Here is a 12,120-nt window from a genome sequence, read left to right on the forward strand (position 1 = left end):
ATTCCTACCGTAGGCTGAATAAGTTGGGGCGAGAAATGCGTTAAGCTTTTGCATAAATTCTCCCTTTAAGCTCCGGCACGTTAATAAATATACCTGTTAGCATCCAATTCCTGCGTGCTTGATATTACACCTGACCTTATTTTAAGCCAAGGCCAGCAACATGGCTAACAATTCCCACAGTGAAAAGGCAAATATACCGTATATATATATATTATAATAAACAATCCTTAATCTGTGTTATGAAACAGGGAATTATGGTTTAAGAAATAGATGGTTACGACAAAAAAAAAAATCTCCAGTTTTAAAGCATTTGAAAATTCCTTCATCATTAAGGGATTAAACGTATTAAAAAAAAAAAAAAAAAAAAAAAAAAAAACCCCGAGGACGCCCCCTTTGCCCCCATACTGTTTAGTAACGTTGTGTAAGATCGTTTCTGTCCAAATAGTTTATTAAGCACTTTTAGGGACCACTTAATTGGCACACGATGGCTGGCGCTGCTTCGCCCCATATGCTAAATGACATTAATAAAACCTTTTGCGCATATATTTTTGTTGAGAACACTTGCCATGTGGCAAAAGCAGGTATTAATATTTGCCACAGAACCTGATAAAACATCCTAAAGGTTTCTGAACCGTTTTGTTATTAGAAGCACAAAAAGCGAGAAGAATTAAAGAGAAGATCTCCTAAAGTTCACTCGCTTCACATACCAGAATGCAGTTAATATGTTGTCTAAGTGGAACAGCGCCATTAAAACTACCGTATCAAAAAGTCCTACCATACCATTAAAGCTAAAGCGCCGCCATTGGTTCGTATCCATTGTGCGCTGCAGCTTAAACATCCGAGGAATTTTTATTGAACGGCACAAACCACGGAATCCCATAAATCTCGAATGATCCAATTATTTTGCTTTCTTCCACCTTAGCTGTATATTTTGAATAGTCCTCGCAGATTTGCTTAATCAAACCCATTCACGTCAACTATTTTATTAAAGTGCAATAAATATCACGTTTCGTTTTAAGGAATGGCCCGAGTGCACTGCAATGACCTTCCAGAATAAAAACTATACATACTCTCTCATATATATTATATAGAATCTATGGCAAACGCACATTGAATTACAATATATTAGCGAATCACTGCACAGCTATAGAATAAATATGCGCACCATCTCCAGAAGGAACCGGCCTGCTTCTGTTCTTAGATCATACATGTAACATGTGATCATTACATGTTAAAGTGCCACTAGACTATTTTTTTTTTTACAAAAACCAAACATTTCCAAATAGGTCCTTTAACCTACGAGGAAGCAACTTTTTTTGTCGTCTTATCAAGCATTTAATTTTCAGAGCTCCAAGCAGCCAACCGGTGGTGAACATTGTTGGGACCATGTAGGAGGCATGGAGCTGCAGCTTCTACCTAAGGTAAGTACTCTTTGTTTTTAAAACTTCATTCAATAATGTATATACATTATTCTTTGGAATAGCTGCCGGAGACATTAAACTGTCCCTTTAACATCACAAGTGATGGTTACTACAAGGAAAACATCTTATTTTCTACTTTTTTTTTTTTTCTAATTAGGCAGATTAATTGACACGTCCAATTAATTGTATCCTTATTTCTCTATGGCCGGCATATTTTATTTTAAATAATTTCCAAAGTTTATTTAATAAGTCCAACCATAATTTCGCTGATATCCCAGAGTTTTCGAGCCACTAAATCATCCATTGCCTTTGGCAACAGCTCTTCCTCTTTGCAATCACCGAAGTACTTCCCAGATACTCCCTCTACTTCTGGAGATGATGCCAAATACACAGATGTCTGAGCCCCTTCCAAAGGGGATTTAAAGAACGCCCAGGACACCACATTAAACAGGGGCTTTATCACGAACGGAATATTAATGTATCTCCCTAGGTTAGTTCTGACAATTCCAGGATGGAGAACATTGACGGTGACTCCAGTTCCTTCCAAGCGCCGGGAAAGTTCTCTGGTGAACAAGATGTTGGCCAGTTTGCTGCGGCTATAGGCAAAGCTTTTGCTGTAACTCTTCTCGCTGCTTAGGTCGTCGAAGTTGATTTCGCCGTATTTATAAAGTTTGGAGGAGACGACGACAATCCGGCTCGGAGCGGAGTTTTTCAGAAGACCGATGAGAAGGTGGGTGAGGAGAAAATGCCCCAAGTGGTTGACACCGAACTGCATTTCGAATCCATCTTCTGTTTTCGTGTATGGACACTGAAAAACCCCCGCGTTATTGATGAGAACATCCAGTCGAGGCTCTTCCTTAAAAAGGTAAAAAAAAAAAAAACAAAAAAAAATATATAAATAAACCTTTAGACATAAAAACGACATTCCACAAAACAAAGATTCTGTACCATACATCATCCGGGAAAACACATCTTTAAGGCCAACTCTAGACAAGGAATGGGTATCAGTGGCTTTGGGATTTTCAGAGCAAAAAGAATATTTAACATTTTTTGTGTTGCCGCGAATGCATTTTAAAAGCAGTTCTAGGTTGTTTTTTGATGGCCTCAAATTTTTTGTTGATGGTGTCAATGGCCTCCCCCTTATAAACAACATGATTACCCCAGTTCATTATTATACATTTTAGCAATAATATAAGAAAGATGAAGCCTTCATAAAAATACCTGATAGAGGTCTAACCATTCCTCACGGGAATAGGAAATCACACGTTGGAGATTCTTTAGAGCGGAAAATCATCTAAAGATAACATGGCAGCCGCGGGGCAGGGCGCTAAAATACAGCTCTTCGTTTGCTACGGACATACATGCCGGATGGCTGTTTACTGGGAGTAGAGCAGGGTTGCCCTTGCTTCAGTCTATCAGCTCCACTTTGCTACATCTAAACGGTAAGAAGCGCTTGGAGCAGAGGACTTCACATAATGCTGACCATCGTGACTACGACCCTTACAAAGCCCATCTGCAATAAAGAGGGCAGAAGTCAAATATGACCGTTAATGGCGTCTCAGGTGCCGTTTCGAGAGGCAGCGGTATTTATTAAGCCTCATCATAGAGAGCAGTGCTGTTGAGACATGATGAACATCTGCTGTTGTCCGAGGAGATACACTAGAGGGTCACCCTAAAGAAGAAACATTTCAACTAGTTTTGTGATCTCTTAAAACTTAACTTTTAATTACATTTTGTTAAAATGTAAATAAAAATACAAAAATTACCTTCCCCAGATACATATGCCCTAAAACACTAGATACATACCGGCGAAAGGGAGAAACCAGCTGAATGTAGACCGTATTAGTGACTCCCTAGTAGCGATGTTCTAGATGCCCCATCTATCCTAAAAATCTATGTATTATTGCATAATTTTCACATTCATGATGGTCACATGTTCCAAAACACAAGACAACGAAACGTGGCCATTAAGGCCAGATATTGGACAAAAAAACAACCCAAAACCAACTGCTCTAAACCAGTTCTGCCCAGCATAAATCTAGCGCTAGCCGTGGCAGTCACACTACAGAAGGCGTCAACACACAAGGTCGTACCGCCACATTCCTGAACACCCACAGACGACACCGTTCAGTCTGCAAAGGGTTACACCGCCAGTCTACACCCCCGTATCACACCGCCAGTCTACACCCCCGTATCACACCGCCAGTCTACACCCCCGTATCACACCGCCAGTCTACACCCCCGTATCACACCGCCAGTCTACACCCCCGTATCACACCGCCAGTCTACACCCCCGTATCACACCGCCAGTCTACACTCCCGTATCACACCGCCTGTGATGGGGAGGGGCCAGTGCCTGAAGTGAGCAGGCCCAGCCACAGCACTCACCTTCAGAGCATCGCAAGGTGGCCTTGTTGGGAAGAATGCATTCTACGGGCAAGCCCTCACCCAGCGGCCCGAGGCAGGCCCTCACCCAACAGGACCCCAGGGACCCACCCTCACTCAGCAAGACCCCATTGCCTGGCCTTCACCTAACGGGGCCCGGCATTCACCCAACGGCCCCCATCCAGAGGGACCCCACGGACCCACCCTCACACAGCAAGACCCCATGGCCCGGCCTTCACCCAACGGGGCCCGGCCTTCACCCAACGGCCCCCATCCAGAGGGACCCCACAGACCCACACATAAAGACCCCATGGACCGGCCCTCACCCAACGGGGCCCAACCTCCACCCAACAGCCCCCATCCAGAGGGACCCCACAGACCCACCGCCACACATAAAGACCCCATGGACCGGCCCTCACCCAACGGGGCCCGACCTCCACCCAACAGCCCCCATCCAGAGGGACCCCACGGACCCACCCTCACACAGCAAGACCCCATAGGCCGGCCCTCACCCAACGGACCCCCACGGCAGGTCTTCATCCAGCTGGACCCCCACAGCCAGGCCCTAACCCAGCGGCCCCACCGAGGAAGGAATATGCGACGTTGTAGGCCTTACCTTCAGTATTTCCTGACAGAAGCGACTGACAGATCGCAGAGAGTTCAGATCCAGCTGCTTGATGACTATTTCCCCTTTGCCCTCAGTCTCCAGGCGCAGGTCCTGAGCCGCCTCCTCAGCCCGGCCTACGTCCCTGCATGCCAAGATCACCCTAGCCTGTTGCTTCAGCAGTTCCGCCGCAGTTGCTCGGCCTATGCCGCTATTGGCCCCCGTAATGATCACCGTCTTACCCCGCATCAGCCCGGAAGAAACAGCTCGCGCGCTGGAACTCATTAGCCGGCGAGTAACTAGGATCAGTCCGCCGCCTAAAGCGACAGCTGCGGCTACCATCCAGGCGGAGGTGTGAGCCGCCATCTTTGTTGTGGGAAGGGCGATGCTGTTGAATTTAAGACTCAAGAGACGCAAACGCCAGCAAGTGCTCGCGGACACGGGAGAAAACCCCCTCTGCGCATGCGCACGGGACATCGTGATACTTTGGGTGTCATAATATCTGTGAGGCTCTGACCGTTTAGTTAAATATAATGGTGGATTGAGCCCGTCCTGACCGAATCAAAGATGCCGCCTTTTGAAGTCCCACAACAAGGACGCGCGGTAGTTTGTCTAAAGGGATGCTGGGGCATTCGTGTGTATGTCGCGATAAGGGGGATATGTGTTAATGTCACGATAAAGGGGGAATACCTGTGATAACAAACATTTTCTGCATCTGGATAGTAAATTAGCATCTAGAGCAAGCTGTCTGTTATACAACAAAATAAATACAATTTGCATTATTATGTTGCCCCCGTTTATGTAAGTTGCAAATGTGACTGGCTTTACTGAACTAAAAATCTCTGTTACTCTTTTACTTTACTATGTGATTGGTAGATACGTGGAACAGACTCCCAGCGGAAGTGGTAGAGGTTAATACATTGAGGGAATTTAAACATACATGGGATAGGCTTCCCGAATCTAAGACGAGATGGGCGACTAGCCGGCCGGCTGAACGGGTCTGATCTGCCAGCATATTCTATGTTCCAGTGTAAGAGGGAAGGTCCTTTGGAACGCAAACTGTCCCAGGTGGACCGACACCCCAAAGAGACAGAACCCCAAGTATCCCCTGCGACTGGGCTCCTACCCAACCTGCTTACCCGGTTCCTGAGACATTGACGGTGGTACAGCATAACTGCAATCATTATATACTGAGGCAAACATTGACAGTGGCATAGGATAACTGTTATCATTATATATTGAGGCAAACATTGACAGGGGTACAGCATAACACATCACTATATATCACTAACACAGCATAACACATCACTATATATCACTAACACAGCATAACACATCACTATATATCACTAACACAGCATAACACATCACTATATATCACTAACACAGCATAACACATCACTATATATCACTAACACAGCATAACACATCACTATATATGGAGGCAAACATTGACAGTGGTACAGTGTAATCCCTATCACTATACATTGAGCCAGACATTGACAATAATGCAGCATAACCCCTATCACTATATACCAGGGTTGTCCAACCTGCGGGACTACATATCCCATACTCCTCTGCCAGTCCATTAGCTGAAAGAGCATTGTGGGAGATGTAGTCCTGCAGCAGCTGGAGGGACGCAGGTTGGACATCCCTGCTATATACTAAGCCAAACATTGATTTGGTGTAGGCCTACCACTTCAGTGTCTGGCTTAGTATATAGTAGGAATGCACCGAAGTGTTAACAGCAATCTCAATCCTATCATGCCCAAGCATACAAAAAATTCCAGCATGTACTGGCTGACTTAGCATGATAGGAGTCACCACCGCGTCAAAGCACCCCAATATTGGCGAGTCCTGTATCATTTCTCTACATTAGAAAATATTAGAATATCATATACCCCCCCCTAGATTTTTAGCTTGCGAGCCGAGCCTCTCTACCTAATGTATCGTCTTGTCAGACCCCTTTAATATATGTATTGTAATAAGCGCTGCGTAAACTGCTGGCGCTATATAAATAAAAGATTATAATAATGATATTAGAATATAAGGCGATATCACTTACAATGGAGCTGAATCAGTGGGACTGCACCACATTGTAACCCACATTTAAAGCTCTCTCTGATTAGTCAGGCCCTCGTGTGGCCGGTATATTGCGTGGGCGTGTGCTGAGTTTTGTCTATTTATTGGTCATTATTATTCTGGCAGCAACCTGAATATGTATGCCTTTTATGCTTATTAGGTTGTGCGCCTTACTTTCTGTACATTGTTGCTGTTTCTTTCCTGGACGAGCCTGGACTGGCCGGTTGGCCGCTGGCTGACGGAAACACGCGCTCACCCGATCTGCCATTGGCATAGAAAGGTAGCGCATGGCCGGGCATATCACGCCGCCGGCTGCACTTATTCATCCAGCGGCTGCTGCGTTATTGCCGGTCCGGCCCTGGACATCGGCGAGCCTTGTGTGTCATATGTAGAATTTATAGAATATAATGTATAAGATCAGGGGCGGAACTAGAAGCCACAGGGCCCCGGTGCGTAAAAATTGCCCCGGGCTATGAATGTTGTGAGCGTGTAATTAAATATAATGTCATTTGAAGACGTGGTAACATTTTGCAGACCGTAGCTTCATGGTAGCTTCATGGTTGGCCTTTACACGGCTCGTTGTCTATCACCCATTCACTAATTAGGTCCAAAATATACAAACGATATGATATATAGTGCTGGTACAACATACACCCTGGGGGTACTTTCTCGCGAGCATGAACACCATCCCATGAATCAAACCTTAATTCCTCTGCAGGGGTATTTTCCGAATTATTTGCCCTTATATGCCATTTTATTCTGGTTTGATGAATGCGATCATGGTCATTCCTTGTCCTAATAAAGTCTTTTAAAAAGCCCCAAAAGCACCGCTTCGAGGCTCTATCTTTTCTTCCAGAATTCATTGGGTGTTGTCAGTCTACCCCTCGGATAATTGAGGGGTTTTTCTTTTTCCGTCGGAGAAATCTAATCTATTACTCTGATGTAAAGTGTTGTATTTGGCCCTGTAACCATCTCACTACGATTGCTAATGCATTTAGCGATCTCCTCCACCGAGGCAAACCTGGACCAAGCGGTTCATACCTTATTTCGTCTTGGGAACTATGCTCGTAACAACCCAATTTGGATTCAAATTTGGAGATTCCATTAGCCGCTTGGAAGGCGGACAGATTATCTGGATGGGAGAACGGCTAGCTGGCTCTCATTGTATTTTATATTTCAGCGAAAGCGGAGACTAAACAACTTGGCCCATCCTGCATCATTGTATCAACGGCGTAAAAAAAAAAAGAAGAAGAAAATAATGAAATGCAACCTGACATTTCTGGTTCGGTGCCCAAATCAACACCTCTTCTTGACACGTCTTGGCATTGCTTCTGTTGAGAACTTCTTTGACAAATAACCCTGGAATGTGTATTTCTGTTTTCATCCATAGAACACCTGGAAACTCGAACAATTACCCTGCCCCTGTTGAACAGCGATCATGTAAGACCCTATTGATCAGAATCAAATGAAATGCCCAAAACAATAATAATAATAATAATAATTATAATGCTATGACAGTTTATTATTATTATTAATATTATTATTATTAATAATAATAGTGCTATGGCAGTTTATTATTATTATTAATAATAATAATCTGTCATATTATTATTATTAATTATATGACAGTTTGGGGTAAACTGTCAGAGAATTATTATTATTATTAATTATTATTATTATTATTATTAATTATATGACAGTTTGAGGTTTGGGGATATTATTATCAGATTTTATTTATTTAGCACCAACAATTTTCGTAGCCCTTCTTACAGTCCATACATTCAAAGGGTCCGACAAAACTAAAACTGACAGACTAAGACAATACTTAAGAAGACCCCAAGCTTCAAATCTAGAGGGGATGGGGTATAGAGACAAACATTTCTGTATAAGAATTGTATTAGTGGCAAAATAAAATATTAATACATTAATATTAATAAAATAATATATATATATATATATATATAACTATAACAATATGTTTTGAAAGCAGTCAGTATATGGAATAGTATTTTTTTTGACAAGGCAATAAAGACGTTACCCTGTACGTGTTTGGGTGTATTATTGTCTCTATCTCACAGAAGAAAAATTGTTCTTCTTGTTAAAAATCTGAATTCCTTATGTTTGATATGAAAACAAGAAGTCCCATCAGCAGACTGCATGGATTGCCAAGTAGTATAAGAGCATTTAACATGTTTCAGCATTTTTTAATTTTCTTTTTTTTTTAAATAAAACTTCTGACTCTCAAAAATGTTGAGTATGATTTTCTCACAGGTCGTGAATACGTTTAGTCTATTTTAAAGGCTTTTTTCGTAGATTACACACCGTAACTGGCCTGCATGGCGTTTGCTGATTCTTGATATACTCTCAGATGCGGCGCCAAAAAATATTCAGCCTTAACTGACGTCCAGAATATTTTTAATGCGTGTTTATGAGGTGGTTAATATTATTAAACAATATTTCGGATGCCTTACATTCTTTTCACCTTATTTAAAGGGGCAGTAATGACTTCTTATTTTTGAAACCTAGAAACCCAGCTCACTTTTCTCTCTCTGCATTCTCTTTATTTTAAATTTTTTTTTTCCAATTTACTCACAACACCATCATTATATTACATTCTATTTATTGATATTATAGATGGCGTAGCATTGTTACAATAGAAGACATTCAAATATTTAATTTCAAATGCCAACAACATTAACACGCATTAAAACATACTGGCACAGAAGGAGAAGAGCTTACAGTCACAGTCAGAGAAGACTTGTTGGGGTGAGGATGAGGACGATATATAGAGATCTTGGAGGTGGGCACGACAGAAGGCTTCTTTAGGATGCTGGTTGAGGGTATCAGGAGGGATGGTTGGATGCCTCTCGGAATAGGTGGGTTTTCTAGAGGGCTTGAAATTACAGTAAGAGGGAGAAAGTCTGAGATACGGAGAGGGTGGTAAGGACGCGAGAGCAGAGATATCCGTTGGGTGGATTTTGGAGTTGTCATCAGAGATATCAGAAATTGTGGACGGCGGGATAACCAGAAGCTCGGTCTGGGAGATATTGAGCGTCAGGTAATGGGACGCCATCCATGATACAATTCCAGAAACAGTCTGTGAGGCAAGAGGGTGAAAAATCAGGGGAGGAAATCTTGATTAGAGTACCATCCACATCTATGATTAAAAGACAAATATGGGCTGTTATAACCTTACTTACTTCCCAAGTGTCCTTTATTAGGGGATCAGTCCCTCTCTCTTTCCCGGACATCCCTCTTTTCAAGGGTCTCTGCATCTACAAAAGATTTTCTCATCTTGAAAAAGAACCTCCAGCTTCTCACCTCTTTACAGTTAATCTATCCTGCTGAAGGTACAATGACAGATGGATTTCTTTTATCATTCATGTAATTGCTTTTCCCATTTTTAGGTTATTACCAACACTGATTAGGAACTGGAAGACCACCGCCTCATAAATTCAGCAAGCATTTCACTGTACATGCGTCATTTCACTTGCAAGTACCTGCTACTAATCCTGCCAAGCTCTTACACACAATGTTAGCATTAACCGGCCAAATGAAATAAGGTTTTTGGCTTCGAGGTCGGTACCCGTCCGTTTCATTTCTGTTCTCATGGTTCTTGGGCACTGGCACAGTCCCTGTCTGGCTGGCACAGTAAGTAGACAATCAGCCAGCTCTGAAAGTATTTTTTTTATATCAAATGCTCTCTGTTGAGCATATACATTTTAACATTATTCCGACACGTGTCGTTTTTCCCTTTTCTAAATTTGTACCTTAAAGGTTTAACAAGATTAAATATTAAATCAATAAAAGATTAAAAATAAATTGATCTCATCACCATAGCCTTGGGACCAGCAAGATTTTTTTATTATGTTTATTTATCTGTATGTCAACGATTATTTATGTCTGTTTACTATAGAGTTATTCTTCTTTAAAGAAAGTAACATTTCCTGGTATTGATTGCTTAAATACGCATTGTTCTTCCTCTTTTCTTGACATGCACACCTTGAAAAGTCTACTACATGTACGCTACGTGTATAAAGTAGACGGATCTGTAACTGGGAAGTAAACCACAGATCTGGTAAATCTATTTAAGTCAACATGTGATGAATCCCATTATGTTAGGTTTTCCAACAAGATGCACATCTTTCAGATGACCTTTAACCAACTAGAATTCAATATTTAGGTGCTACTTCTACTTCTCCATCCAAGAGTTGCATTTACATCCCCATGTTTACTCTTGTACTCTTCGACATTGTTTTAATGGTTTACCTTTTACAGTAAGATCAAGTGCAGTATGTCAAAGAAAGGAAAATACTTGGTCCATCAGCCTTAAGATCGAGATACTCTGAAGCCCAAGGTGCTTCTGAGCCCCCAGGAAGGTCCATGAGCATGACCCTAGTACGGGTTTGTTGAGAGCAGTGAATATTCCACAGTGGAGCTGGATCCCCAAAGTTCTGTCTTTTAAGGGGGGAAGTGGACATGCCTTTTGGCCGCCATTTTCACTTGAAGGCTTCAGTGGTTCGAGCCTTTGGCCGGGGAATGAAGAAAGTGTATTGGCACCGGGGATTCCACCACATACCTATTGTACAGCGCTGCAGAATATAATGTCGCTATATAAAGCAATAAATAATAATAATGTTCTTCGGATAGAGCGACTGAACTTCAAGCTTCGGTAAAACAAAAATGATAAGACCGGTAAGGCCATTAATGTAGCATTTCATGCATAAGAGCTGTTCAGCCCTTTTGGTTTGCCCATTATGTTTTATTCTTATTTCTCAAGCATATCAGGACCATGGCCTTTCAGTATTTCCAGGGAACCCATATGCCTGGATCCATTTCTGATGGAGTTGTGTCACAGTTCTCCACCATCTTTTCCTTTGAATATAGAGGGACGTATCGCCAAATGCCCCCTCTGGGCAGCCAGTGATGTGAATACACTAGCTCTAATGTTTGAGCGCATTTCCCTTCCTACGTCTGCGGAGAATCATCAGATGAAGGTAACGGTGGCTGGTCCCTTGCTTTTTTTTTTTGGTCTGAAACCACCAGCATCCGCCAGTTTAGAGTAGTCCTTCATACACGGTGTCCCAGCCCAGCCTCGGGTGTAAGTTGCAATTTTCATGCGCCCGGTTAGGTACTCACACGGGAATTGTCTCCATCACAGCTTTTAGAATATGTAATATTTACTGTAACATCCCACAGTTTGTACTTTTTTCCCATTTTTTCTTAGATATTTACCTTCATTGATAACAGTAGCGGCCAGTGTGAAGTTCTTTTTTTTTTTGTAAATCAAAATTTTTATTGGTTTTCAAACATTTTATAACACAAAGTGAGAAGGGGAAACAGAAACCGAATGGGGAAGGGGAGGAAGACAAAAACAAAACCAAAATGGACAGCGCATGACTCAGGAGTACAGCACGAGACCCTGACGCAGCAGGGCGAAGTACAGTGACACAACCCAAACAGTAGAATCACGACAGGAATACGAGACCCCAACACCAGAAGCCCAAGGCCCCAGCTCAATTAAGGCAACAGAGATTGGGTGGAGGGATCCAAAAAGTACTGGGACCAGTAGAACCAGGTCCGCCTATGGCGCTCACCCTGTCTATCAGAGCGGGCCACCAGCTCCTC

General features: G+C 42.5%; 1 protein-coding gene and 1 long non-coding RNA gene across 2 annotated transcripts; both read right to left on the bottom strand.

Annotated features, from left to right (window-relative positions):
• Positions 1 to 1,544: 1,544 nt before the first annotated feature.
• On the bottom strand, positions 1,545 to 4,776 carry RDH14 (retinol dehydrogenase 14). The gene is made up of 2 exons (XM_053458786.1): positions 4,423 to 4,776; positions 1,545 to 2,277 (listed from the first exon to the last, which is right to left on the bottom strand). The coding sequence occupies exons 1-2, from the start codon at positions 4,774 to 4,776 to the stop codon at positions 1,660 to 1,662; spliced, it is 972 nt and encodes a 323-aa protein (XP_053314761.1). The 3' UTR covers positions 1,545 to 1,659.
• A 319-nt stretch (positions 4,777 to 5,095) lies between these two features.
• On the bottom strand, positions 5,096 to 6,919 carry LOC128482837 (uncharacterized). The gene is made up of 2 exons (XR_008351022.1): positions 6,710 to 6,919; positions 5,096 to 5,415 (listed from the first exon to the last, which is right to left on the bottom strand). It is a non-coding gene; the product is annotated as an uncharacterized LOC128482837 (long non-coding RNA).
• Between the last annotated feature and the right edge of the window lie 5,201 nt (positions 6,920 to 12,120).

The sequence above is a fragment of the Spea bombifrons genome, chromosome 3 (assembly GCF_027358695.1).
Source record: "Spea bombifrons isolate aSpeBom1 chromosome 3, aSpeBom1.2.pri, whole genome shotgun sequence".
Lineage (NCBI taxonomy): Eukaryota > Metazoa > Chordata > Amphibia > Anura > Pelobatidae > Spea > Spea bombifrons.

Coding starts and splice junctions, on each gene's coding strand:
- RDH14 (XM_053458786.1), bottom strand. CDS start 4,776: ATGGCGGCTCACACCTCCGCCTGGATGGTAGCCGCAGCTGTCGCTTTA. Junction 2,278..4,422: donor TCTGTCAGGAAATACTGAAG/GTAAGGCCTACA, acceptor TACCTTTTTAAG/GAAGAGCCTCGACTGGATGT.